Source organism: Teleopsis dalmanni, chromosome 1 (genome assembly GCF_002237135.1).
Source record: "Teleopsis dalmanni isolate 2A chromosome 1, ASM223713v2, whole genome shotgun sequence".
Taxonomy (NCBI): Eukaryota; Metazoa; Arthropoda; class Insecta; order Diptera; family Diopsidae; genus Teleopsis; species Teleopsis dalmanni.
In genome coordinates, this window is record NC_051846.1 from 21,428,206 (window position 1) to 21,453,316 (window position 25,111).

At 29.6% G+C, this 25,111-nt stretch overlaps 1 protein-coding gene across 4 annotated transcripts in view; it reads left to right on the forward strand.

The window, feature by feature from the left end:
* The window catches only part of LOC119672468, a 111,823-nt gene that overhangs the window by 80,073 nt on the left and 6,639 nt on the right, over positions 1 to 25,111 (forward strand). The window contains exon 1 of one of the 4 annotated variants that reach the window (XM_038083530.1): positions 20,587 to 20,954. The exons of the other annotated variants lie outside the window; for them this stretch is intronic. Coding sequence (XP_037939458.1) covers positions 20,820 to 20,954 — 135 coding nt within the window. The 5' untranslated portion in view covers positions 20,587 to 20,819. Of the gene's footprint in view, positions 1 to 20,586; positions 20,955 to 25,111 lie in introns of those variants that run through there. 4 annotated transcript variants of the gene reach the window in all.

The window sequence follows — 25,111 nt, forward strand, 5'->3', positions numbered from 1 at the left end:
ACACAAACCTAAAATTTTTAATAAAAGATGGAAAGACTCAACGATATGCAAGCATTTATATGCAATCTGGTCACTTTCCACTAAAAGAAAATCTTATATTCTCATTGAGACGCACCGTAGAGATATCAGTCTTATGGTAGGCTTATATATATATGGTGGGACGTTGGGACAGCGTACTGTCCAATAAGTGGCCCCACTAAGGTGAAGGATTAGTCGAAGTAAACCACGAAACGACTTGTGTCCTTTTTCGTCCTTCGATTCTCGCATGTCGTTATTGAGTTAAAGCTGGAGTGGGTTCCATTCACATAACTACATCTTTTGTTAATACAAGCAGCTCATTTAGCTTGAGGTTTCCTGCCAACTCATCACTAACCCAAGACAGTCTTTCTCCTACTTGCCAGTGCTGGACATTGGCACACTGCCTATATGCACCGCTGTCTCCTATTCTTCTAGACATAGTCTGCAAGTAGCTTCCTCAGCAAGAGTTATCTTTTTGAGGTGATACTTGAAGTTGCTATGTCCAGTAATTAGTGAGGTCAGCCAGCTTAGAGTGCTGCGCGAATAGCTAAGCACTTTTATCGCTTTCCTGGCCCACGGTTTCGGCAACATGAGTTTGGTCTGTATAGGCTTACTTACAGATCACTGCAGACTAGGTAAACATATTAAAAGATTGAATCTCCCTTTCAACCTGTCGCAGCTGTGGAGAAGACGATGAAACTGCCTCTCATCTACTCTGTCTTTGCGCACCTCATGCAAGGCGGCGACTCAACACTTTAGAAGCCCCCTATCTTGACGATCTTGATCAATTACAAGATCTCCCACTAAATAGCATTCTTACCTGCGCCAAAGTTTCATGATAATTTTAAACTCTGAGTGTCCCTTATATACGATAACACAATGGGCCAATAGACCTCAGTGGATTCACTAGAGCTCGCCGGTATAACCTAACTAACCTAATTTAACATAAACCTGAGAGTGTATAATTTGATCCTTAGGAACATTAATATATGATGTTATTTATTATACAAAAACTATTAATTTCTTACAAACACACAAATTACTTATATATTATTTTTCTACTATGTATATTCGTGCCTAATTTGAAAATTAAGCAATAAAATAACAGATGCATTTCAGAACATTTGTTCAAATCAATTTATTGCACCATACAATTTTATTGCGAACAATTAAAACTCAACTATAGATACTTCCAACTGTTCATTAACGATACATTATTTACATAGTCGTACATTTTCGCTTAGGTAATTTTTATTTAATTACCGCAGCAGTAAATGCGTTACAAAATGTTTAAAAATGTGTAGCGGCATTAACAGCAAATATGCTAGTATCTATCTATAAGTACACGCGACTCATAAATTTATTCAATACATTTCTCAATTGTATCTCGCCTCGTTAGAAGCACTTACTCATGTAGCTTTTCGCTTCAGCTCCCGCTTTTCACTATATTGAGTGTGGCAAATCATTTCGACTACAACAGGTTGCACCTTAATTTCATTACATGAAAAATATATACCGTACATGCCGGTTTATACATCCCTGGATATGTGTATCTGTAGCAGATTTTACTATTTTACACTTTTAATTATAATTGCATCAGTGATGCCGTTAATTAAATTTTGAAGAATTCTTTGTACAATTAAGAACGTTCATACTCATTACTCCACAATTACAGTACACACATCTGTACGTTGAAGAGTGTAATTAGAAGAAGAAGAAGAAGCGGTTTTCACTTCAACCGATGTAATTAAATTTTTCTTTAAGTAATGTCTATAAGTATCTGAAGTAAAAGAAGTTATAAGTGAAATATATATTTTATTTTGTTTCTGTTTTTGTTGTATCTACAGCAATTTTAATAGAATTACTTCCGTAGTTTATATAATACATCATTAAGTTAGTAATATTTTGAGAATATTTTCTTTGCAGCTAATAAAATACAGATGTATATATAATTTACCAAAAATCGTAGTTTTAAACATTTCTTAATATAGAGTCTAATAAAAAAAACAGTTTAGAGTATGGTTCAGTTTAAATAATGGCTAATAGATATAATCAACTAATTTTAAAAACAATTCCTAAGAAGTTTTAGTAATATATTATTCATTTATCTGTAAATCTGAAGAACTAATCTGAGACAAAACTACTGATCTATATCAGTAGCATATAATAATTAGGAATTATTTTCGAAATAACTAGAAATAAATTTTAATTTTTTATATTACACTTTTTTCCACTTTATATAAATGTACTTATATAGTTATGAAATATAGGCGACCATATTTAATTAATTCAGAAAATGTTTATAGATAGTTCCCAAAAAAATTTACTCGAATTTTCAACTTCTTTTTTCTATTTCTGAAAGATTATATTAATTTCAGTTGACACTGCCGGAATACTAATATATAAGTAATAAGTGCGGTTCTAATCAAAATTAAATCTTAATATCATTGGATATAATTTTTTAAAAAGATACACAGCACTTAAACCGTCACGATCCATTGTACTGTGAAGCTAGGTAATATAGTCTGTGTAAATATATAAGTAGTAACTGTAGTTCTTATTCGATTAGTTTTTTAGATTTCATCTGTTGTTTATATCATGAGGATATGATTTCTGCAACAGATACACAGCACTCAGACCGTCAACATATGATATAAACCATATAAGTCGGCAAGTGTTAGCTATGGTTCTCATCCATTTGGTATTTTTTGAAATATTTAAATAAAAATATGGTTCTCATCCGAATTTTTTTTTTTTTTTTAAAATATTGAAATAATATTTTTTTCGAAGATTACAGATTTAATAATAATTGTTCGTAACATGAGATGTGATTTTTAAAAAAGATGTCCAACACTCAGATCGTCAAGGTCCATTGTACTAAGACGCTGGCGATATAATATACATGAGTTATGCCAAAAATGCTTAAATAATATAAGTCAAAATTTCAAATTTCATTCGTCTATCTCGAAATCTGAGACTAGTTTGCGCTGATACCGTTTGTCTGTGTGAAAACTCTCATAGAAATTAAGTTAAACAGTTAAACACCCGGATGAACGTCCTAAACTCACTCATGTACAACATCCAATTGCTTTTCCTATATCGGAACAGACAACCTATGAAATCTAATTGTCGTAGATTTTATCACAAATCTACGACGTCTAATCTGCGACTCTTCTCTTAGAACCACTCATCTACGACGTCCAAATGCGACCTTCATCTTTGAACTATTCTTCTACGACAACTAAATTCCACTCATATCCAAGATAACCAATTGCCAACCTGCTAACAGAAATAGCAACATGTAAAGTAAGTACGTTACTGACTTTACCAGATCTATATATATATATATATATATATTTTTTTTTTTTTTAACTATTCATCTACGACAACTAAATTCCACTCCTATCCCATATAAATAATTACCAACCCCGTAACAAAAATAGTATCATGTAAAGTAAGTATGTTACTCACTTTACCAGATCTATATCTTATATATATATTTCTTCTGTACGTGTGTTGACAGTGAACTCCTCCTAAACGGCTGAACCGATTTTGATGAAATTTTTTGTGTGTGTTCAAGTGGATTGAAGGAAGGTTTAGATTCACAATTTGGCCCACTGGATAATGTCTTTTTATATAATTTTTTATTTTTTGGTTTCCATGTACATTTATTTTAGAAATTTAAAATTTATTCATGCTTACTTTGATTTATTTAAAAAGTTTAAAATCTCTATAATGAATCGTAAAACTGCCGTTGCATAGCTTAAATGCATTTAAATTCCGCAGTATAATTATAGGTGAGCCAATTTTTAATCTTAAGTTATGTGGTGGTATTCCTGGTAAATCCAGCGAATTCAAAAATTCCACAGGATAGTTGAACGATTCATTTTAGAGTTTAAACTTTTTAAACAAATCAAAGTAAGAATGAATAACTTTTAAATGTCTAATATAAATGGACCAAATTGTGAATCTAAACCATCCTTGAATTCACTTGAACACACACAAAAAAGAAAAATTATATATATAAAGATATAAATAACGTACAAAAAACAATGCCACGTCTTCGTGGACAAGGAGAAAATATTGGTCGAGCGACTCTGAATTCACAATTACTCCAGAACCGTCGGTTAAATAGATCGGCAGAAAACAATGAGAATATAAGAAACCAGGATACAATCACACGTCTTAATGAAAGTCAAGAGCAACGCAAATAACGCCTTCGAGCTAATGCATTGAGACAAAGACTGGCCCGTCCACGAGTCACCGACATATTCAGAACACGTGAACAACAGCGTTTGCAAGTGTATCGCGCATTGACAAGTGCATCATTTCATCGCCTTGCGTTTGAATATGAGTCGGATATCGACTATTCGTCACATTCACGAATTGTAATCGGTGCTATGAACAAACACTGTCATGCACTCAAATACAAAGGTGAATCGGCCGGTTTCTGCTGCACATCTGGAAAAGTTGTATTGCCACCATTGAATTTGTCGCCAAAACTATTGAAAGCACTATTGGCTGGAGCTACATCTCAATCTAAATTGTTTTTTCGTAAAATTCGCAAATTCAATTCGTGCTTTTAAATGACATCATTTGGAACAACAAAAATCGTTCAGAATGAGATTGGTCGCAATTTTCAATCAACGCTTAAGATTCAGGGCCAAGTGTATCACCAAATTGGTTCTTTAATGCCGATGCCCAATAATGATCCCAAATTTCTGCAAATCTACTTCATGGGTGATGAGAAGCAGCAAAGAAACGCACGTTGCCAGTACAACCATATCGAGCAGATGGAGGAGCAAGAAATTGTGGGTATTTTAGAACCGTTTTTAAAAAATCACAACCAGTTGGTCCAGTTGTTCAATACCGTTTCAAACCGACTGCTAAACGACAACTATACAATCGTCATAAAAGCAGACAAAGTACCATCTGGGCAGCATGCGGGCCGATATAATACACCGACTATTAATGAAGTTGCAGTTGTTATGGTTGGCGACGCATTTGAACGTCAAGATATATGAATACAACGCAGAGATAACACATTGCATACGATTGATGACAGTTATCGCTCTTACGACGCTTTGCAATATCCATTGATATTCTTTTTTCATTTAAAATGTAGTGCTTATAAGGATTTGAAAATATTTGTAACATAAGTAATGCATGTGGACTTTTTGTAGTTCAAAAGAAAAAATCAATTCAAAATAATTTTCGTATTAAAATGCTAAAGGTTAAGTTGAATAACAACAAATATTATAACTCAGCTGAGCCAGGAAAATTAATTGCAAGGGGAAACAACGTTCGCCGGATCAGCTAGTATATATATATATATTTTTTTTATAAATATAATCCATATATTTTTTCTATATATTATCTATGAATTAAATAGACTACACAAATTTCTACGATTCTTTTCGATCATTCTTTCTTTCTGCAATATATTGTAACACTTTTGCATTACCGCTAACTTTTGTTGTCTTAGGTCTACATCCCGGAATTTCTCACCTATATTGACCATCCCCATTTGCAAAAATGATCATACGAAAGGTTTATAATAAAAAAGTATAGACAATAACATGAAAAGTAAATATAGTTTTGTTTCCAAAATTTATTTTAATTGCTTCACTTTAAACTGCTCCATATATGTATAGAATAATTATTAAAAATAATTTGCAATCTCAATCTAGAAATAACTTTCATCAGGTCTCGCAGTTTACTTTCTTACTCATATTTAAAATTATTTAAATATGTCTTGCCATAAATAATTTTATCTGAAAACAAAATGTATCATAGACTTTCGTCATGCTTTGTACTCATTTGATAAATAATTTAAATATCAAAAGTATTTCCTAAAATATTTATAAAAATATTTTGAAGTTTACATAAACAAATAACAAACTTAACCTTAACTTTGATGTCAGTCCGTCGAAGTGACGGCACATCAAAAATTCATAATTTCATAATTTATCAACTTCAGGTAGCGCAACTAATTAAGCGTGTAATGCGCTGTTTCAGCCTCTAATCTCAGGTGTAAAATCAGTTTGATAAGCTCGGGTTCGTGCATACCCGGTAAGATATTTGATATCTAATGTGTAATTTATGGTGTAATTATTATTTTTGAAATTATTATCTGTGTAAGTGATAATGTGTGAACATCAAGGTTACCTGAAATTTTAATATTAGGTAAATTTGAAATAGTAGATTTTAATGTTTTATTTTGATTAAATATGGCACAAATAGTAGAAATAGTTATTTGGGTTTAATTTAATTGAATTTTGCATAATAAGCATAAAACTTTAACCATTCCATGATAATCATCTGATTCCTTTGTTTATGTGTAAGTTTTAAAGTTCGGTTAGTTTTGTATGAAGTAACTTATTTCATAGAAAAGCAAAACTATAAACTCAAAAACAAAATTATTTTCACACAACTTCTATAATCGAAAACTATATTAAAAGGAAATAGTAGGATACACCTCAAAGTCTGACAACTTTCCAAGTTTCTCAAGTAAATTTTCTTATTAAGTAAAGAAATATTCGACTTATTTTGCTTTTGTAATTTCATTACTTACAAGCTTCTAACTAAATAAAATGAAATATTTATATTGTAGAAATTAAGTACTTAAGTAAATTTTAAGACTTTAAGACTTTTTTTTCAGAACCTCGAATATGTCCAATATGTAATAAGCCCAAAAGGGTTTTAGAACGAGAGTAAGGTCGCGACAACCAATAAACCAAACAAATCTTACATAAACTTCTCATAAATATTAAGCGAATTATCGTTATGATTTCCTTAATTATTTTAATTATTTTAATTATTTTCAAATTAATTATAACAATATATGTTATTTTGCCAACTCAAAAAACTACTACAGTCAAAACTGTATTAAACAGACTCTCTACACAACGCAATTTTTAAAAATTAGAAGGGTTCGAATAGAAATGAGGAGAAAACAACAAAAGTTTTTGTTAATTTATTGAAGTTTAGCTGACCCTACCAAGTTGTTTCAACTATTACCAAGTACTCGTCATCAGTGGTCTTAGGAAATATTCGAAATTTTACTTTTTAAATGGTTTATATTCTGCACATAATTTGTTTGAACTGCAAGTGCTAGGTTTTTTTCAGTTGTATATAAAGTACGTTGTTTTAAGCGAGCAGTTCTCTCGTTTTTCCCAGTAAGTGGAAAACATCATTACCCAGCATGTGAGACTTAAACCCAACAAAGCTCATTTTAAGTGATAATTTATAAAGAGATATACATCACTGTTACCGTGAATGTTCATTATACTGTAAATCTAATTCTGATACAAAAATTTTAATCCTGCTGTGAAATATTCGGAAGATGTAGGGAACTGATATCTGAGTCTTAAGAGAGACAGGAAGATTATACTCAAGCTATTACAGCGTAAAACTCGAGAACTTTGAATGAAAGGCTTAGGAGAGCGATACGAAAGCATACGAATCCCATTCCGATAATTTTGCAAGAATTTTAAACTTATTTTGAGAAGAATAAGATTTGCAAGAGGTAAAAAGTTCATATTTAAGCTACTTATAGCGTCTAACTAGAGAATTTCAAGTCTAGTGTAAAGAAGACAAAATAAATAAATAGAGAAATCCTAATCTGATCATTTTACGAATATTTTCGACTACTACTTTTATGAAGAATAACATTTGGAAAAGTTAAAGAGCTGATATTTAAACTACTTATAACGTGGAACTAGTAAAATGAGCTGATATAAATCCATATACTTTAAGGCTGAATCTTTAGAGTGCTAGCCGAAAATCGTCGTTAGTTTTCCAAACAAAATTAACACCGATCGCACCGTAGAGATATGGAGTCACAATAAAACCTACATTTCTACTGATTTCAAAATCAATTACGCGGCTTGCAACTATTATGATTTCGTCATTTATTGTTTGATTGGGATTGGACCCAATTGTCAATAACTAGGCTCACAAACGATTTTAGTAAGCCTAGAAGTGGTTGCAATTTTTGAACGTTAATCTGCTATTTCATTTTTCGGAATCAGATAATTATTGGTCTGATCGGTATTCGCTTAAGAAATCTTTTACTACATATTTATATTATATATTGTATTATTATTATGTTCAACTGCATCATGAGAAAAATTTCCTACAATTCCTCATATAGTACTTACCATACATCAATTTTAGTGAATGCAAATAAATTTTATTCTAATAATATTTTAGTGAGATTCTATTTTATTTTCTTTTATTATTCGTAGCATATACCCACAATATTAAGAAAGTATATATAAGAAATCTAGTTATAGTGACACTTTTGAAAAATTAGTACATATGTAGCAATTCCTTATGTCTTCGTGAATACAGCAAAGAAGCACAAAACTAAATTGCCTTTTTATCTGATATATATTTGTATTTTTTTGTTTTATTTGAAATGAATATATTGTCTATTTAAAAACAAATATATATGTAAAAATATAAGTCAACTTCAACTTAAGCTATGACATTTATCATTATCCCTTTACTTAACTTTTTGACCTCTGCCAACTGTTCGCTTCACAGTTGTCACTTCCTTGTTTAAATTAGTTTTTACGGAAATGCATACTCCGAATCGCTACTGCAACACCACAATAACTATATCTTTTCAGAGAGTAGAGCATCATATATGTGTTGATTATTCAAAACATTTTTGATTTATTTTACTGGGGAGACAAGTCAGAAAAATATCATATTACAATTATATAAACTTGAGAAATTTAATTAAAGAAAATTTGAAATTTTCTCATATTATGACACAGAAGTTCTTCATCCTCCACAGCTGCTGTTTTCCGTCGACTAACAAATAATTTCATTTAAGACCCGAAACATTTGATTTACAGTTTAAAGTAGCTCTTTGGCATAACATAAAATCACTTTAAAAATGTTTTCTATTTTAAATACTGTACTCGTACATTCTCAAAGTTCAATTAAAAACTCATTAAAGTATTTTATTTTTATTTTTTTTTTTGTAAATATATACTATGTTTATATTTTTATACTTAAATATCTTTTCCATTTTTAACATTAACAGTTGATAATATCTCTAGTCTGTTTCTGTTTCTTTTCCTTTTTCCTTTCCCAATGTCGTGTTTATTTTAAAATTTATTTATTTTTGGTTTTACAGTGAACAACCTTTTTACCTTAACATTAAAAACATTGTGTATGTACCTTTGCTTAGTGAGCCGATATATCTTCTACGTTTTCAATATATACAATTCATCGATATTCCCACTGAATTGCCTCAGCATAATTTTATTCCTACTTTTTTGCTTCTAGTTTAAATTTATGTGTTTTGTGCACTTCAAAGTTTTTTCTTATGTAAACATTCAGTGCTGAAAACGGAAATGCATCTGCATTTCGTTATCTCTTTGATTTCCGACTTGATTCATGTATAAAACATTTTGAACAGAAAAGTTGAAGCGAAAGGATATATGAGTATGACAGCCTTCTTAACTGATTACCATATATAAATATGGGCATTCATACTAATTTATATTGTTTACCTATATTTCTTTAAGTTTTGAATAAATATTTAAGAATCTCTGAAAATACATGTAAAATATTGTATTTACTTTAAAATGTTTAATATTGATGATTATTTTGTGAGAAGTTCACGTTATTAAATTTATTGTCCTTCCGAATGATTAATGATATTGTTTTCACACTGTCATCGTATGTGGTCATATGTGAATATATATATGACCAATAAAAACTTCCTTCTACATATTGTTTGTTTAAACAATGTAGACTTTTATATATCTCTGATTTAATGATATTTCATGTATTCTAGGAATAAAACTTTGTCTTAATAAACTAACCCAATTGACTTAAAATTATTACCAATATGGACACAAGAGTATACCTATTACCATTATACCTTGATATTATATTATAAATAATGTGTAATGGATTTGTCAAAATTTTTGTTACGCTTTGAAAACCCTATTAAAAAAATATATTTCTAATTAATCTAAAAGTATAATATACATATTTAATAATTCGAATTGAGTTTATATAACCCTCTCCCTCTATCTATTTCATATCAAACCAGTTTCATATTTTTTAAGGTATTCGAACTTTGCTTTCCGGTAATAGACCTTTATCATTTGTCGCATTTGACAAAATTGGACCGCTATATTCTTTAGCTAGCACATAGACTAAACATTTTCATATAAGTGTTCTTTTTTTTCTAATACAAATATTCAAACAAAATTGACACATAATGACACATAATATTCTTATAACATAACAGTTTGTAGGAATCTTTATTTGTATAGTTTAAGATTCATATGTAGAGCTGCTATATAAAATGCTGATTTATACACTTCTGTTTGAGAGAAAAACTTTTTTACACTCTTAAGTATATTATTTGAAACTTAAAGTTAATTTATAATAAAAATGTGGTTAATTGATTTACATTTCAGACGTAACGCGAATATAACCCCACGTTTAGGATATATGTTTTTCTCATAACAACCTTTTTTTTCTCCATATATTAGCTTCCGCTTTCAAAGAAAAAATTCGTTGTATAAATCAGTTTATATTTTAATATAATTGTCTTGCCAACTGATACTTCAAATTCATCTTATTCTGTACTAAGCATTATTCTGTACTATTTTGTACTACTATCCACACCAAAAACTACTCAATCTTTAATAGGTAACGAAATATAATCGTGAACAAGCAATTTGTAGCAACTTTTAGTAGTATTTTTATATAACATATTATATATTTTACCATTTAAATGAGACCTCAATGTAGATTCAAAATTGTATGTAAAGGGTATCTAAAGTTTGGCTAATCCAAATTTTTACTAAACATATTTTCATTGGGTAAGAAATTCACCCAAAGTCATTTAGTTTATAAATAATAAACTAATGAACTATTTTAAAATGGTTTTAATCACCCAATTCTTAAAATATAAGTAACATTCAAGTAATCACATTAAAAACAGTTATATTACTCTAGATCGACCTTTAAAAATAATCTTTTTAGGGTTTCAAATATTATTCTTACTTTATGGAAAACATCTAAACAACACCAGTACAGGTATTTTCTAGTTATCTTTAATACTTCTTTAGATGCTCTGATATCGCAGATGTACTAGAATTATAGTGCTATATTGCAAATATCTTGACAATCTTTATATGAATATCATTATCATATCATATCATATCATATCATCATTAGAATATTTTCTAGTTGTCCATTATGAGTATGTACTACAATTAACTAGTATATTCGAGTTTTTGTACAAATCCCAGTTAGGTCTAGTCTCAATGTATGCTATATAAAGTACTCGATGATTCTGTGTCATGAATAAACCTTGAAACACTTCTTAAATTTGCTGAAATACCTACTAAAAAGTATATATAGAACCTCTAACTCGTACCAATAGCGAACAATATATACCTAGCGTGTCTTATACCTAGCCAAATTAATCTAACCTAACAATTCTTCGACTTCTTTTAGCTGCGGTTTGACATACTGCATACTCAACGAATGGGTATATGCAGATCTTATAGGCAGACAGATTAATCGAACCTACAATATTTCTTCAAGTTTTTTTTTTGTTTGCAATTAGAAAAGATACTAATTCTGAAAGATACTAATGTCTTATTTTTTGCGCATATTACAATTAAAACCAAAATTTAATATAAATGAATGATTTAAGTCTTCAATGAAACAAAATGAAATTAATTTGTTTTAAAATATGAATTTTTTAATTGTATTATTGATTGCTATTAAAATCAACTTAGGAATATTGTAAAAATTATTATTGCGATTTTAATTTTTATATGAAAATATTGGGTTAATGAAACTTTTTCATAAACTGTTTCCATTAAAATATTCTCATTTAAGTAGGTTTTCAGTTCATCTTTAAACGAGAATATTCATATTCAGGTCATCATTTTATTACAAACTAATTTCTTAACCATTCTTAAAGTCTTTTGTTATTACTAGTTTTATTTATCAATAGCCTTGTTGAACGCTTCAACGTTTACGATATAATTACGAATTTTGCATTGTTCCAGCTGAAATTGTGATAAGTCATAAAACGTAAAAGGCCGCCAATCTCAACAAGTTCTTATTAAATACCCGAAAGCGAAATATGTATCTGCAAGAACAGATAAAAAAATGTGCTTATAATGAATATGAGAGCAAAGCAAGCATCTGTAATGCAAAAATTGTAATTACCAAAAACTTTAAAAATTTAAATGAAGCCGAAAAAAGAATCCATCGACGGCATGGGTAACAGCTGCCCAATTTAGCGAGTTAACTTTATATTGGCTGACCGAGAAACCACAGCAATAAAATTAAAAAATACACAAAAATATACAAAATAAAGTTTACGATATTACAGCAACAAAACTCATATTACAGGTTCATTCACAGATATCGGCGCACTCGTATAACTTATACCCAACAACATAACTATAGTCAGAGTCAGAGCCAGAGCAGTGAATACCTACTTGGCAGATAATTTAATGGGTGCAAATGTATAAAGTCATTGAGGCATTTACGCCAGCAAGTCAAGACAAGGCAAGGCAAGGCAATGTATGGCAGGCTTGCACCAAATACCAAAACGAAGCCTTGTGGTGAATAATGACGTAGTCAAGCGTGGCAATAAAAAGATACGAAAAACCATATTAAAACCAAAACCAAAAAGAGAAAAAGAAAAAGAAAAAATAAATTAAAGTATATAAAGTAGAAATTACCAGTATCAGCAAGTAAATGTACTCACGGGTGCTAAAGGTACGAGTACGAATAAAGAGTATCCAGTAACTTTGCGTACCTAAGGATGGCTGCTACAAAGTTCATTCATTCATTCATTCATTACATACGTGCAAACGTAACTGAAGTACGAGTATCTGCGGTAGTCGAGTGTAGTTTTTCATAGTCAAAAAGAAATTAGAGTCGATTTTGTACGGATACAATTTGTGGTTGAGTTTATGCTTATTTTGTGCAGGCAGGCAGCGTAAAAAGGAACTTAACACCTTTAGGATCACTTAAGTGCATAAATCGTATATTTTATTTATCGTACATGGCATAGATAGTCACTTATACAAAGCTCAATTACTAATAGTGTCTGACTAAAAAGCCAATATCTTTTGTGATTTACATATGCAAGTACATACCTATATCTATATTTGTAGTTTCAATTTTCTATATTGAAATGTACATACCATACATATCATACTCGTATGATAAGTATAAAACACAAAAACACAAATAGCAACAAATTATAGAAATGCTTGTGCTTGTGGTATTGGTCGGAGTTGGAGTGGATATCGAATTAATTATAATGAAATTGATATTTATGCTTCGGTTATATAAGTAAAGAGATGATACAAAACATATATTTAAATATAAAGAGATTATATATAATATTGTGCGTATATGTGTAATTGGTAAGCAATGGCATTTCTCTATTATGGGCAGGGCAATTATGGAATGAAAAAGGTCTATGACTTGAATTGCATTTACATTTGAATGATGATATGATTATGCATGCAATCATGTTTGTAATGTATTTAATTAAAATACTCTATTGCTTTATTATATAATTATAGTTTAAATATTCAACTGTTGAACTATACATTTTCTTTAATCATGCACTATCACAACTGGCACCAACCATACAAATATGAAGCTCAATCTGTAGACGAACACAATAAAGAATTTAAGTACCTATTTTAAAATGTCAAAGAAATTTAAAGCATTAATAACTGAAATTTAATGATGCCACATTGTCTTATCCTTATACCGTCTATGCGTACAGTTTAAAAATTTACGGAGGCGTTTATAACACAATGAAATATAAGATACTCTGTGAACCACATACTTTTTATCGGTTGCTAATAAGCTCAGTTCAGAAGCAAGTCAGAAATATATAGATTAATATTTGTTCTAAAAGGGCACTGTTTTATAGCGCGGCTCGGGGAAAGCTCAGCCTTCCCCCTAGTACATGTCTACCTGTAACTTTGTTATACTGTATATCGACTGGATTTTTTTGTTGTACTATATACAAGGGCAAATTTTGGGATATAAAACACCGAAAAATATTTCGGACCAGGCATTTTTTTTTCTTAAACATTCAAATGTAAATTTTAAATTAATTTTCAATAACTCTCCTAATCTTACTTACTCACTTACTTACGGTTTCCAGTTCCGAGGCACTTTTGCGTCCTTCATAGGGGGCTGATTTTATGTGACGGGTGCCAAGCCCTGTGCACAACCCAAATTTAAAGTCCTGGCAATGAGACTCGCTGTACTCACTATTAGTTCATTACCCAGCGGGTGCCAAGTAACTATCCAGGGGTGCCACGAGGAGGATGTGCGACAACAAGGATTGCGCTGGCATTTTCTATGTTAAATGCAATCAGACACGTTGCCTTGTGTACTCGCTCCCAGGGGCACACCTCCAACTCTCCTAATCAATAAGTCTATATATGCTACTGCACTTTTCAGAACCTCATCGATGTACATGAATTTATTTATAATTGACTTATTTGCTGAAGGATCTGGCATAAGTTTTTATATAAGAAATCTTTAGATTTATTAATAAGTTTTCCTTACAACTTACCTACACAGAACAAATTAGTTCATTATTATTAAGTTAATAGTTTTATTCGTATTTATTAATAGTTTACATATTACATTTGTAATCAATTAACATTAATTACAAATTCAAGTGCCTAAAGATTATTAAAAATAATTTTATTGCTTACTACAAAGTAAATAGTACGAGTTCGATGTTATCGATCTCGTATTTAATACCACTTTGATTCCATGTTATCAGCTGCAATTACGCTTTGTTATTATAATTTAATCCAAAAAATCATATCAACAAAATTCCTATATGTGTTTTTTAGTTATTTCTGCTATGGTATATGCTATATGATTGAAGGAAGCATGCCAGAAAATTTTTCATACGTGGAACTTCACCGCTGTTGTAGGTTATCACTTCTAGAAAGCTTGATAAAAATATAATCAACATTTGTATTATTCAAACTCTCTGGCTCTTTTATCCATATGTTGGTGGAGTCGCTACTACCTTACAATGTCAAAAATCCTAATTTTGCAGAGGTTATAACCTAATTCAGTATATACTGATTCAAGCACTAAAAATAAAATCGATCTATTTAACTTTCAGTGTAGTTTCTATGCAATCGAACGATATAGACTAAGCGATTTGAAAAGAAAAGCAATTTGATTTGCTCACATTATTATAATATAATATTAAATTAAATAAATATTAATTTAAATAAAATATTTCATAAACTACTCCGCTTAAATTTAATTAATTAACATCCAGAGGATTTATTTTTTGGAGGTATGTGGTAACTGCACTAAGTGTCCTAGGAGACCTACTATGCGTTAATAAAAGTTTATATTGATTCTGCACCTTCTAAATTATGCTATCAATGCGCTACCTGGTTTAATTGAAATAATAGTTGCACTGTGATGACTTTACTTAATTTATTATATTAAAATTACATATAATATTAATCAAACTTCTATGGATGAAGAATCCAATATGAGTGATTAAGAATATTTACCTCCACTCATTACTAAGAAAATTTTTGTAAATTCCATTAAAGTCACTTCAAAAGAATACTATACTATATCAAATACTATACTATTGCAGTATTATTGTGATTAAAATGTTAACATTTTTTTATTTGCTATTAATCGTTTGTTCATATCAACTTAATTGTTGTAGGATTTATATGACATTGCTTTTTGGAATGTTTTTCTTTCCTTTTTTTTGTGAAGTAACAAGAAATGTATTTTAATTGCTCTGACATAACATTTTATTTTTTCAAAAAAACTTAACAAATCATAAAATAAATCTACTTCAGTTTGATTTAATTACACTACTTAATTTCAACATGAAATTTATCTCCTACAACTTTACAGTAGAGACGAAGTCATGTCAACAGATCTGTGAACATTGAAAATCTTTCAATCTCAAAAACTATAAATTTACAAAATTGGAGTCTTCCAAGACGAATTCAGAGATTGGTACAAAAATTTAAAAAGAAAATAGTTTAAGAAAGAAAAAAAAAGAAAATATAATAAATATTTACTAATAGCATGTGCCACTGTGTAAACACTTCAGACGACGGACAGACGGCAGCAGTGTTGATTTTTCGGTGTTGTAACTCCAAATTAAGGAGAAAATGTCTTTGAGACGCCATTCGCACGATTTGATTTGATTGCATCGTCGATCGGCGTCAGCGGTCAGTTTTTTTAGTGATTGGAACATTTCTCATTTTAACATAAAGTAAACAAAATACCATCGAAACTGTAATGTTGCACTAATAATCAAGATATTTTATCAAAAGTGGCAGTTGAAGTTGCTATTAAGTGTTAATTGGTGGTATAACTTTTAGTTTTGTAATTGCTGATCACTGATTTGTAGTGGGGGATATTGGAAAGGTAGAAATTAATAAACATTACTGTACCTTCACTTCTTTGACTAAGGAAACGATTTATAGAATTGATTGTGAAACTATTCAACACTGTATTGGTTATCGAATATGTTGTTAAGAAAAATTAGATATATTTTATTTATACTTAAATTAATATACGCATATTTCGATTATTGTAAGAACAAGTCATTATTAATGTTTTAACTTAATATTTTGATATAGCCCTTCAGTTTTAGGGCTATATCAATTCTCTCAGTTGATATGAAGTAACAAGGAAGTAACTTAGTTTAACTTGTCACCACGTCACTGCATCCTTTGAGGATTATTGTGACATACCCACTTCAGTTCCATAGACGAATAACAGTAAAGAACGCCAATATGTCCTTTGGAGAGATGTTGCCTAATTCCGTTATAATTGAATAGGCAGTGGATAAGTATCGAACTCTGAGTCTGACAAGACTATCACAATGATACAGAATGTGTTCTACTGTTTCCTCTTCGCAACAAAGTCTGCAGGTATCGTCTCTAGTAATACCTAGATTCGATAGATGCTTTTTAACTCCGCAGTGTCCAGTGAGAAACCCTGTGACAAGACGGATGTCACTTCTGTTCAGCATAAGTAACTCCCTAGTTCTGGCTTTTGATCGATACGGCATGGATTCTTTTGCTTGTCTGCAGGCAATTGTATTATCCCAATCAGTCTGAGCTGCTCTTTCCAGCCACTCATTAATCTTAATTTTGAAAAAGCTCCATGAAGGACCGCAGAATGCTTTGTGGCCCAATATAATATGAGTCCGCACCTTCTCTCGCTAGTTCATCTACTTTTTCGTTTCTCTCAAATCCACTGTGCCCTGGGATCCATATTAGTTTAACTTTAATCTTTAACTGATATTTTTTTTATTTCAAAACAAATACAAAACTTTTATTAATATGAAAACATATTAATAACTGCTATAATTGCAAAAATTTTATAACTAATTATTTCGATTTTTGTTTTGTTTATACTAAAAAGATATTAAAGATGAAACAAAATACATTCATATACATTTCCCAAAAATAAGTTTACCATATCCAACACTGAACATGGTTGTTTTTCAATTAATCCTATGATTGATGAAATGGATAAGTTGTCAATCCAAAAGCAAACAAGGATACGAACGTTCACTTCAGATAAGCGTGCAAATAAATCATGTTATCAATGTATCGTCGCTGGGTCTGAAATGTTTTCACTTGTCAGCCAACGAAAATAAAATTTCCTCATTTCTTTTCATTAATCAATGCTTCTTTCAGTTATTCAGTTATTTAAATAAAAGAAAAAAGTTTGATATTAATTAATTAACAAATTAAGTAGTTCTGAGTATTTTCCAAAAAATATATAAAGACCTTTTACATTAACATCTATATGGGGAATACTCCATAGAAAGCAAAAAAAAATCTATTAAAATTGCGTTTTACACATTAAATTTAATTAAAGAGAAGAGAAAGGATAGTATTATATATTATGGTATAAGTAAGGAATAATATTTCTAAATAATAACAAATAAATATTTTAAAATGTTATGATATAATAGATTTTATTCTAAACAATTAGAAAATCACTCTGTACTGCAACAATCTCGTCTACTGTTTCGATAGTAGCAATAGATCGGGATCTGAAATCGTTGAACACAAATACTTTAGATTTATTCCAAGCAATATCTATATTAGAGTCTTACCATTCAGGAATGTCAGCATAAATAAATTAAATAAATCTCACATTTTAGATAAATAAATTTGATTATATTTCAATTATTAAAATCTAAATTAACTGTGTATCCACTTTTCTCACCTGACCAATCTTCAAAATTAGTTATATTGTCAGGTTTATAATCATATACTTATACTCATAGTTTCAATTGGTGTGTACAACGTTTTAACAATGATATCACAAACAGTCCTTACTATTTGTGCTCAAGTGGGCTTACCTAACTGGGAATCAAAGGAACATAAATATAAAATGGTTTTTTCATCTCCGCGACGTAAAAAATTATTAAGAAAAATGGAACCAATTTCAACTAAAAAACACTATCTTTTATGACAAAAACTTTCTACGTATTTTCTTCAGACCTGATCGTTAACAGGTCAGCCCCAATATACCTATGTTGTGCTTTTGACCGAGCGTATAATTGGGTACTCAAAGAGAATGTACAGTTGCTGAAATTAAAATTTATTATACCTTGAAATTGCCATTTGCGTGTAAGTCTTAAGATACTGGTAACATCGAGTCGAAGTACAGTAGCTCTTACACTAACATTGCTTCCGACCAAGTGTAGCACTGCGCTGCCATACAGAACGTAGCGTCGCTAGGGTTAAGAGTTATTGTACCCTATAGTTGCTGTTTACTTATTAATTTTTAAATACCTCAATCGATGAACACAACCGATTCTGAGTGCAGGAACTTCGCTTATCAGTCATAGAGAACTTGACATCACAGCGGTTAATGTTTTATTATTATACCTTATAATTACGAGCTACTTTAAATGCTACAAATCAATGAACGATATCAAGTCTGAGCGCAGGATATCTAGTCTTAGTATATGTACTATCAGTGATCATGCGCATAGAGAATGACTGTGCCGCTAGGGTTGAACCATATTAATACTTATAGTTTCTATTTACTTTTTAATCTTTAAATGCTAAATATCGATGAATCATATCGAGCCTCAGCGCAGAAGCTCCTGTCCTAATGTATTTACTGCTTCCGACTAATTGCAGAACTGAGAAGTCGTAGAGAATGCAACGTTAGGCCTGAATGCTATATAGTAACACATAGTTACCGCTTACTTTTTAATCTTTTGTTATTCCATATCGATTAACAACATCGATTATATATACATAAATCATATACAAAATATCGTATACAATATATCGTATACGATATTATGAATAAAGGAAAGTAATTAATTTACCTGCAGTCGTCATTTAATGAAACTTTCAAATTAGCCCCCGTAAGTTTATTTGTATACAAATTCTTATATTTTGCTATTACAATTCTCACAGACATTGTAAGCACACAGTACTTTGAAATTGTGTAAAACTCAATAAAATTAATCTCAGTTAACTCATTTAAACTTGATTGCTACAGAAGTCAATGGAGTGTTAACTGCCTCCGCCACCACACACAACACTCATTTCGAACTATAGAAAATGCAGTTCAACAAATAATTGGTTTATTAGGTTTTATAAAAGTTAATCATGGCAATGCCGATGGCATTTAATAAAATGCAAGAATTTACACAGACCAGTAAATAATAACACTAAAAATAATAGCTGCACAATCTTGTTTACTTACTTGAATCAATAAAGTGGTTCCAATCGTACACATGAACCATTCTCTCATAAGCCAAAGAATAAACAATTTTAAATTGAAATTTATAAATATAAATTGTGTTAGATTATGCATTACTTGTTTATACGTAATCAAGCCTCAAGGTTAGAAAAACACTCGGCTCAATGGAATTCAATTTAGAACTAATCAATTTGGAACAATGCAACAGGAAGTGCTATTAGCTCCATCGACGACAACCTAATCTTCATTCAAATCGACTTTATCGCAAGATAATCGAATGCGCGACAATCCAGACAATGTCATGGCATTTGTCGACGTCTCCTCTCATCTCTCGTCTTGTCTCATCTGCCGCAGCAATGACTATCAGAACTAAAATTTTAATGACTACAAAATCATATCAACCAAGCCAAACATATACAAACTATTTTTATTTTGTTGTTTTATTGTATTTTGCAATATTTTTGTTTGTTTACAATGCTTTATCTTATCACAGACTGAGTTCTCTTGCCAGCATGGAAATTCGCGGCAACCTTCGCGGCAACCCTCCTTCGAACCACCCCAGCATAATTTGAATTAGCACTTTGGCGCTCCAGCGCTCTTTGTAGATAATTCTCTTCTAATCAATTTTATTGACAATTGACTGCTGATAATGAAGTCGAAACGACAACCCACAAACGCTGGCTGGCTATACGTTCGAACCGCTGGAATAGTCGCCGTAATTGTTGCGCGTGGTAAACCATATTTGCTCAAACCAAACGGCATTCTTGAGTTTTTTCTGCAATCAGTTAAGGTTTATCGACGCGCCAGTTTACACCTGCCGTATGCGGCTACTAAACGTTCTCGAAAGTCGGTTTATTGGTGTCAGATGAAAGAGTCGACAAGTCAAGGGCAGGCTTACTAATTGTCTAATTGTTTATTTGAAGATAAAACCGTGTTGTGAAATAAGTTATTTAAAAAAAAATATATATAACTTTTGTGGTTATATTTAAGAAAGAGTAATAAATATTATGAAGAAACTAATCATACCCACTTTGGTGGACACTTATGGATTAATAAAATTTTGGGATTTCGATACTGCACCACAACTCGACGCAAGTTATCGCGATAGTTGGCTGAAGCGATATCGTTACATAGGCGTACAGGTACATAAGTTTATATAAGTTTTAAAAAATTCTTGCAGATATACTCATATATTGTAAATCTAGTTCTAGCGAAACTTTCAATTAAATAAATTTAAATAAAAAAATAGTTTATATGGTAGTCTACATATAAGTGAGTAAGTGATTCTGTTTTTAAAAACATTTGAATGCATGTACAAATTATAAGAGAAACACTTTATTTTGGAAGAATTTCGAAGGCCTTAGAATACTTAAGTCACTTCTTTAAAAGTTTAATAAAAAATAAACTATAATAAATTTGTGTAATGAAAATAATTAGAATCGGTCGTTTCACAAAATATTATACTAGCTTATAGTAGCTCTGCAATTCTATTGCCATACTAAAAATAATTATATAGTATTAATATAGTATTATATAGTATTAATAATAATCAATAAATAAGAGAATTATTTGTAATACTTTTGAGTCTTAAATTTTTAGTTTTTAACTAAAAGTATTAACGCTTTTCTTATAAGCTTTTCTTCTTTATTAAATATGCAGTTTAGACATGTCAATTGACATAATAACATTCAAGATAAATTGCACGAGTATAAGACAATACATATTAACTGCATTGAATTAATATCATAAGCCAAATGTATTAACCCATAGTTTATTCTTCTTATTCACATTCAATATGTTTATACAGAGGTTTGTTAAAGAAATTTTCAAACCTGACGGCACTTTTATTCGTCGATATCTTTGCTATTCTCAACTACACGCACTTAAGTAAGGAAATAAAACATTAATAATGTTTTAATCTATTCGCTTAAGTTCTATACGAGTTAAATCACTTATAAATTTTTTATGTTTCAATGAAATACAATTTAAAAAAACAATCGCCAATAATACACAAATGCAAGTAAAATGGGTTTTTTAGTTTAAGCAGTGACAACGACAGTTGAAGAATTAAAGGATTATTTATTTTTTCTTGCTCAATTTTGAAAGTAAATTTTTAGTTCTTAATTGATGAAATTGTATTATAGATATATTTTTTTTAATTAATATTTCAGTGAAATGACTTTACAAAGTAAACTTTTTCATTTGTTTCATGTAAGCAGTAAGTGCTCAATTTAGCTCAAACAAAACGTAAGAACTAGAAAATACAATGAATAACAATAATAAATAAATATTAAAAACGGTTCCCCAAATATAATAGAAGTGCTGTTAGCATATATGGAATCGAGAGAGAAAATTAGATTACAGTTTGATTATAGTGACTTGAATATCCGTAAAAAAAAAGTAATTTTAGAATTTAGGCATAAGCAAAAAGTATCAAAATAGTAGTAAAAGTATAAAATTGAAAAATTTGAAACTTAACTGTCTGCATAACATGCATTGATGCTATTGATCAAAGAGAGCGTAAAACTGAGAGTGGTCATTCATTAACATGAACTTAAACTAAATTTATTCCTTTTGATTTCTTATACTTACAAATAAATTTGAGATCTTTTCTAAAGAAGAGGAGTATTTATGTCATATTAAAATAAATTTACAAAATGTACTAAGAGAAAAACGGGTTTATTTCTTAGTAGAATATTGTAGAGACACACAACAAATATGTTATTGTCAATTTAGATTTTAAGCAAAATTCTATAATGTTTGTTAGTCCTGTACGAATTTCCTTGAATCAATAATATGAAATAATAATAGTAAAGAGACATATAAAAGTTTTTTTAATAAATCGCACCTACTTCAAATTAAGGCAGGTAGTCCCAGTGATGTATTGATGCTTTATGCCTCACTCATTTAAAAAATAATAGATTATTATTACTTAAACCACAAATTGCTCTTAAACGATATAGTCTTGTCGACACTTATTTTCGAAGCCATGACGCCTTTCTTTAGTAGGACGGCTTACTAACTATTAAGCTATCAAGATATCTTAAACCGAGCTACCACCTCCGTCTTACTTTAATCTAGCCCAAAAAGAAAAGACTAACTTGTGATTTTCTGATGTAATAGGCCATGAAGAACTTTACAACGAAACTTCTTCTAGCCTAAAATAGAATGGTTGAGTGTCCCCTGTTAGGGTATGTCATAGTGTTCTACATCATTGAGTGTTGTTTTCCCTCTTATTATTTTATTCCATTCGATTGTATGTATTTTATTATACTTATAAAATACAAATTTATATTTATACTAGTAATTATTAATATGGTATTATTAATAACATATATAATTTTATATTACATGTTATTACCTTATTGATATATATAAAAAAATAATGTAAAACAAATTGCACTGTGGCATTATTTTGTTCAGATTTTTTTTTTATTATTTTTATAGCTTATTCAAATATACATAAATTTTCTTTTGTATATACAAAACCGATTAATCATTGCTATTTACTTGCAAATTTACGTAGTACTTAAAGATATGTTCATATCATGAATTAATTTCGCGTCGGTTGCATTTATTAATGAACAACTTGACTAATTCGTAAGTGGCGAAAAATTTGTTAATTGATTTTCGATAATTTTATTTATTTTTATTTCCTACAAACTCATATATTTCACTTTTAAAATTTAATAAATATAACTTTACTGACTTCAATTGCCCAACTACTTGACCAAATAATTTGTGGTTTCAATGCAAATATGGGTAAGTCTCTAGTTCTGATAAGTTCGGGGACTTACTTTTATTTTTTATTATACGAGTATTTTGCATTATCTGAGCGCGTGGGAATTTAAGGAATTTAAAATTATATATGTATAAATATACTATATATATTATATGGAAAAAGGTATCAGTTGCAATTTTTTTTATTTAATGAAGATTTTGACGTATATTTCCTTTATCTTGATGAGTTAATAACTTGTTTATAATTTTTATCAATAAATTTTTAAATATTCTTAATTTGATTTAAACTTTTTCATTTATATTTATTACAAAATTTAAAAAAATTAATTTCGTAGCTTTTTTAAAAATGATATTTTTCGTTTATATGTTATACTAATAAAAAAGAAATAAAGATATCGAAATGGTTTTACTTTTACTTTGATAAACTTAAGTTCATTCATTCCACAATAATATTGGCAATAACTGACTTTGAAAGACTCTTTTTTAAGAAATCTTTAGAAATAATATAAGATCAGCTATAACTTCTTTTAATGACATCAATTTTTCTTATACTTCAAATTAATAATTTATAACCTGAGAAAAGTTATTGATATTAGAATACAATATGGAAGAGAAAGTTATAGAAGAAAGAAAAAGAAGATAAATTAAGATAGATGATAAATTTAAGAGGAAGACAAATTTAAAGAATTTTGGACTTCTAGCTATAGAATTAGAATTATATTTCTAGTATATGGAATATTTCTAATTATATTGAAATTAAAAACCCTATTTTCAATATTTTTATTTAATATATGTTTACTTATACATTATTTATTTGATTTAATTTCCTTTAAAATTATATTATTTTAAATATAATATTTTATATTCTACAGAACTTACCTACGTTATTTACTTTTTAAATGCCTAGACTTTTTAAACTGTACGGTGTAATCATTATCAAAAACGTACTAATTTTAAAATATGACCCTTGATTTAATTACTTTCGGTGTTTATTGATAGTTTCGATAACATTATTCATATTGAATATGAATGGCTAATATCGCTTTTTAATTAATATCTGTCTTCACAAAACTGATTATGTATATTTTGTTTTTTTTATTTTTGCTTGATATTCAGGCAAAATAATGTGCTTATTTAACAAAAAAGGTTTAACTAAAAGATTGTTGAGTTTTTTAATATAATTATTAGAACACAATACTAAAAAATAGATGACTTGATTTTAACATTGAGATTCAAAACTGATGTTTGGCCCACTCTCTTTATTGTAGTGTCGCACGCCATTCAAAGCTGTGTTCTTTTTAACTTCCCTATTGATTTTAATAGCATCTTTATTTATAAGTACACAAATAGTCCAGTAACCATGCATATATTATTCTCTTGTGTTTATTTTAACTATCGACTTTAAAGACAAAACACTTTTTTTCTTATCTACGCACATAACATAGTCCAGTAGCTTTTAATGTATTCTCTTCTACTCGTTTTAACTTCCCTATCGACTTTAAAGTCATTTTTTTTTATATTTACACAAATAGTCCAGTAGCCAGGTTTCCTAAAGAAG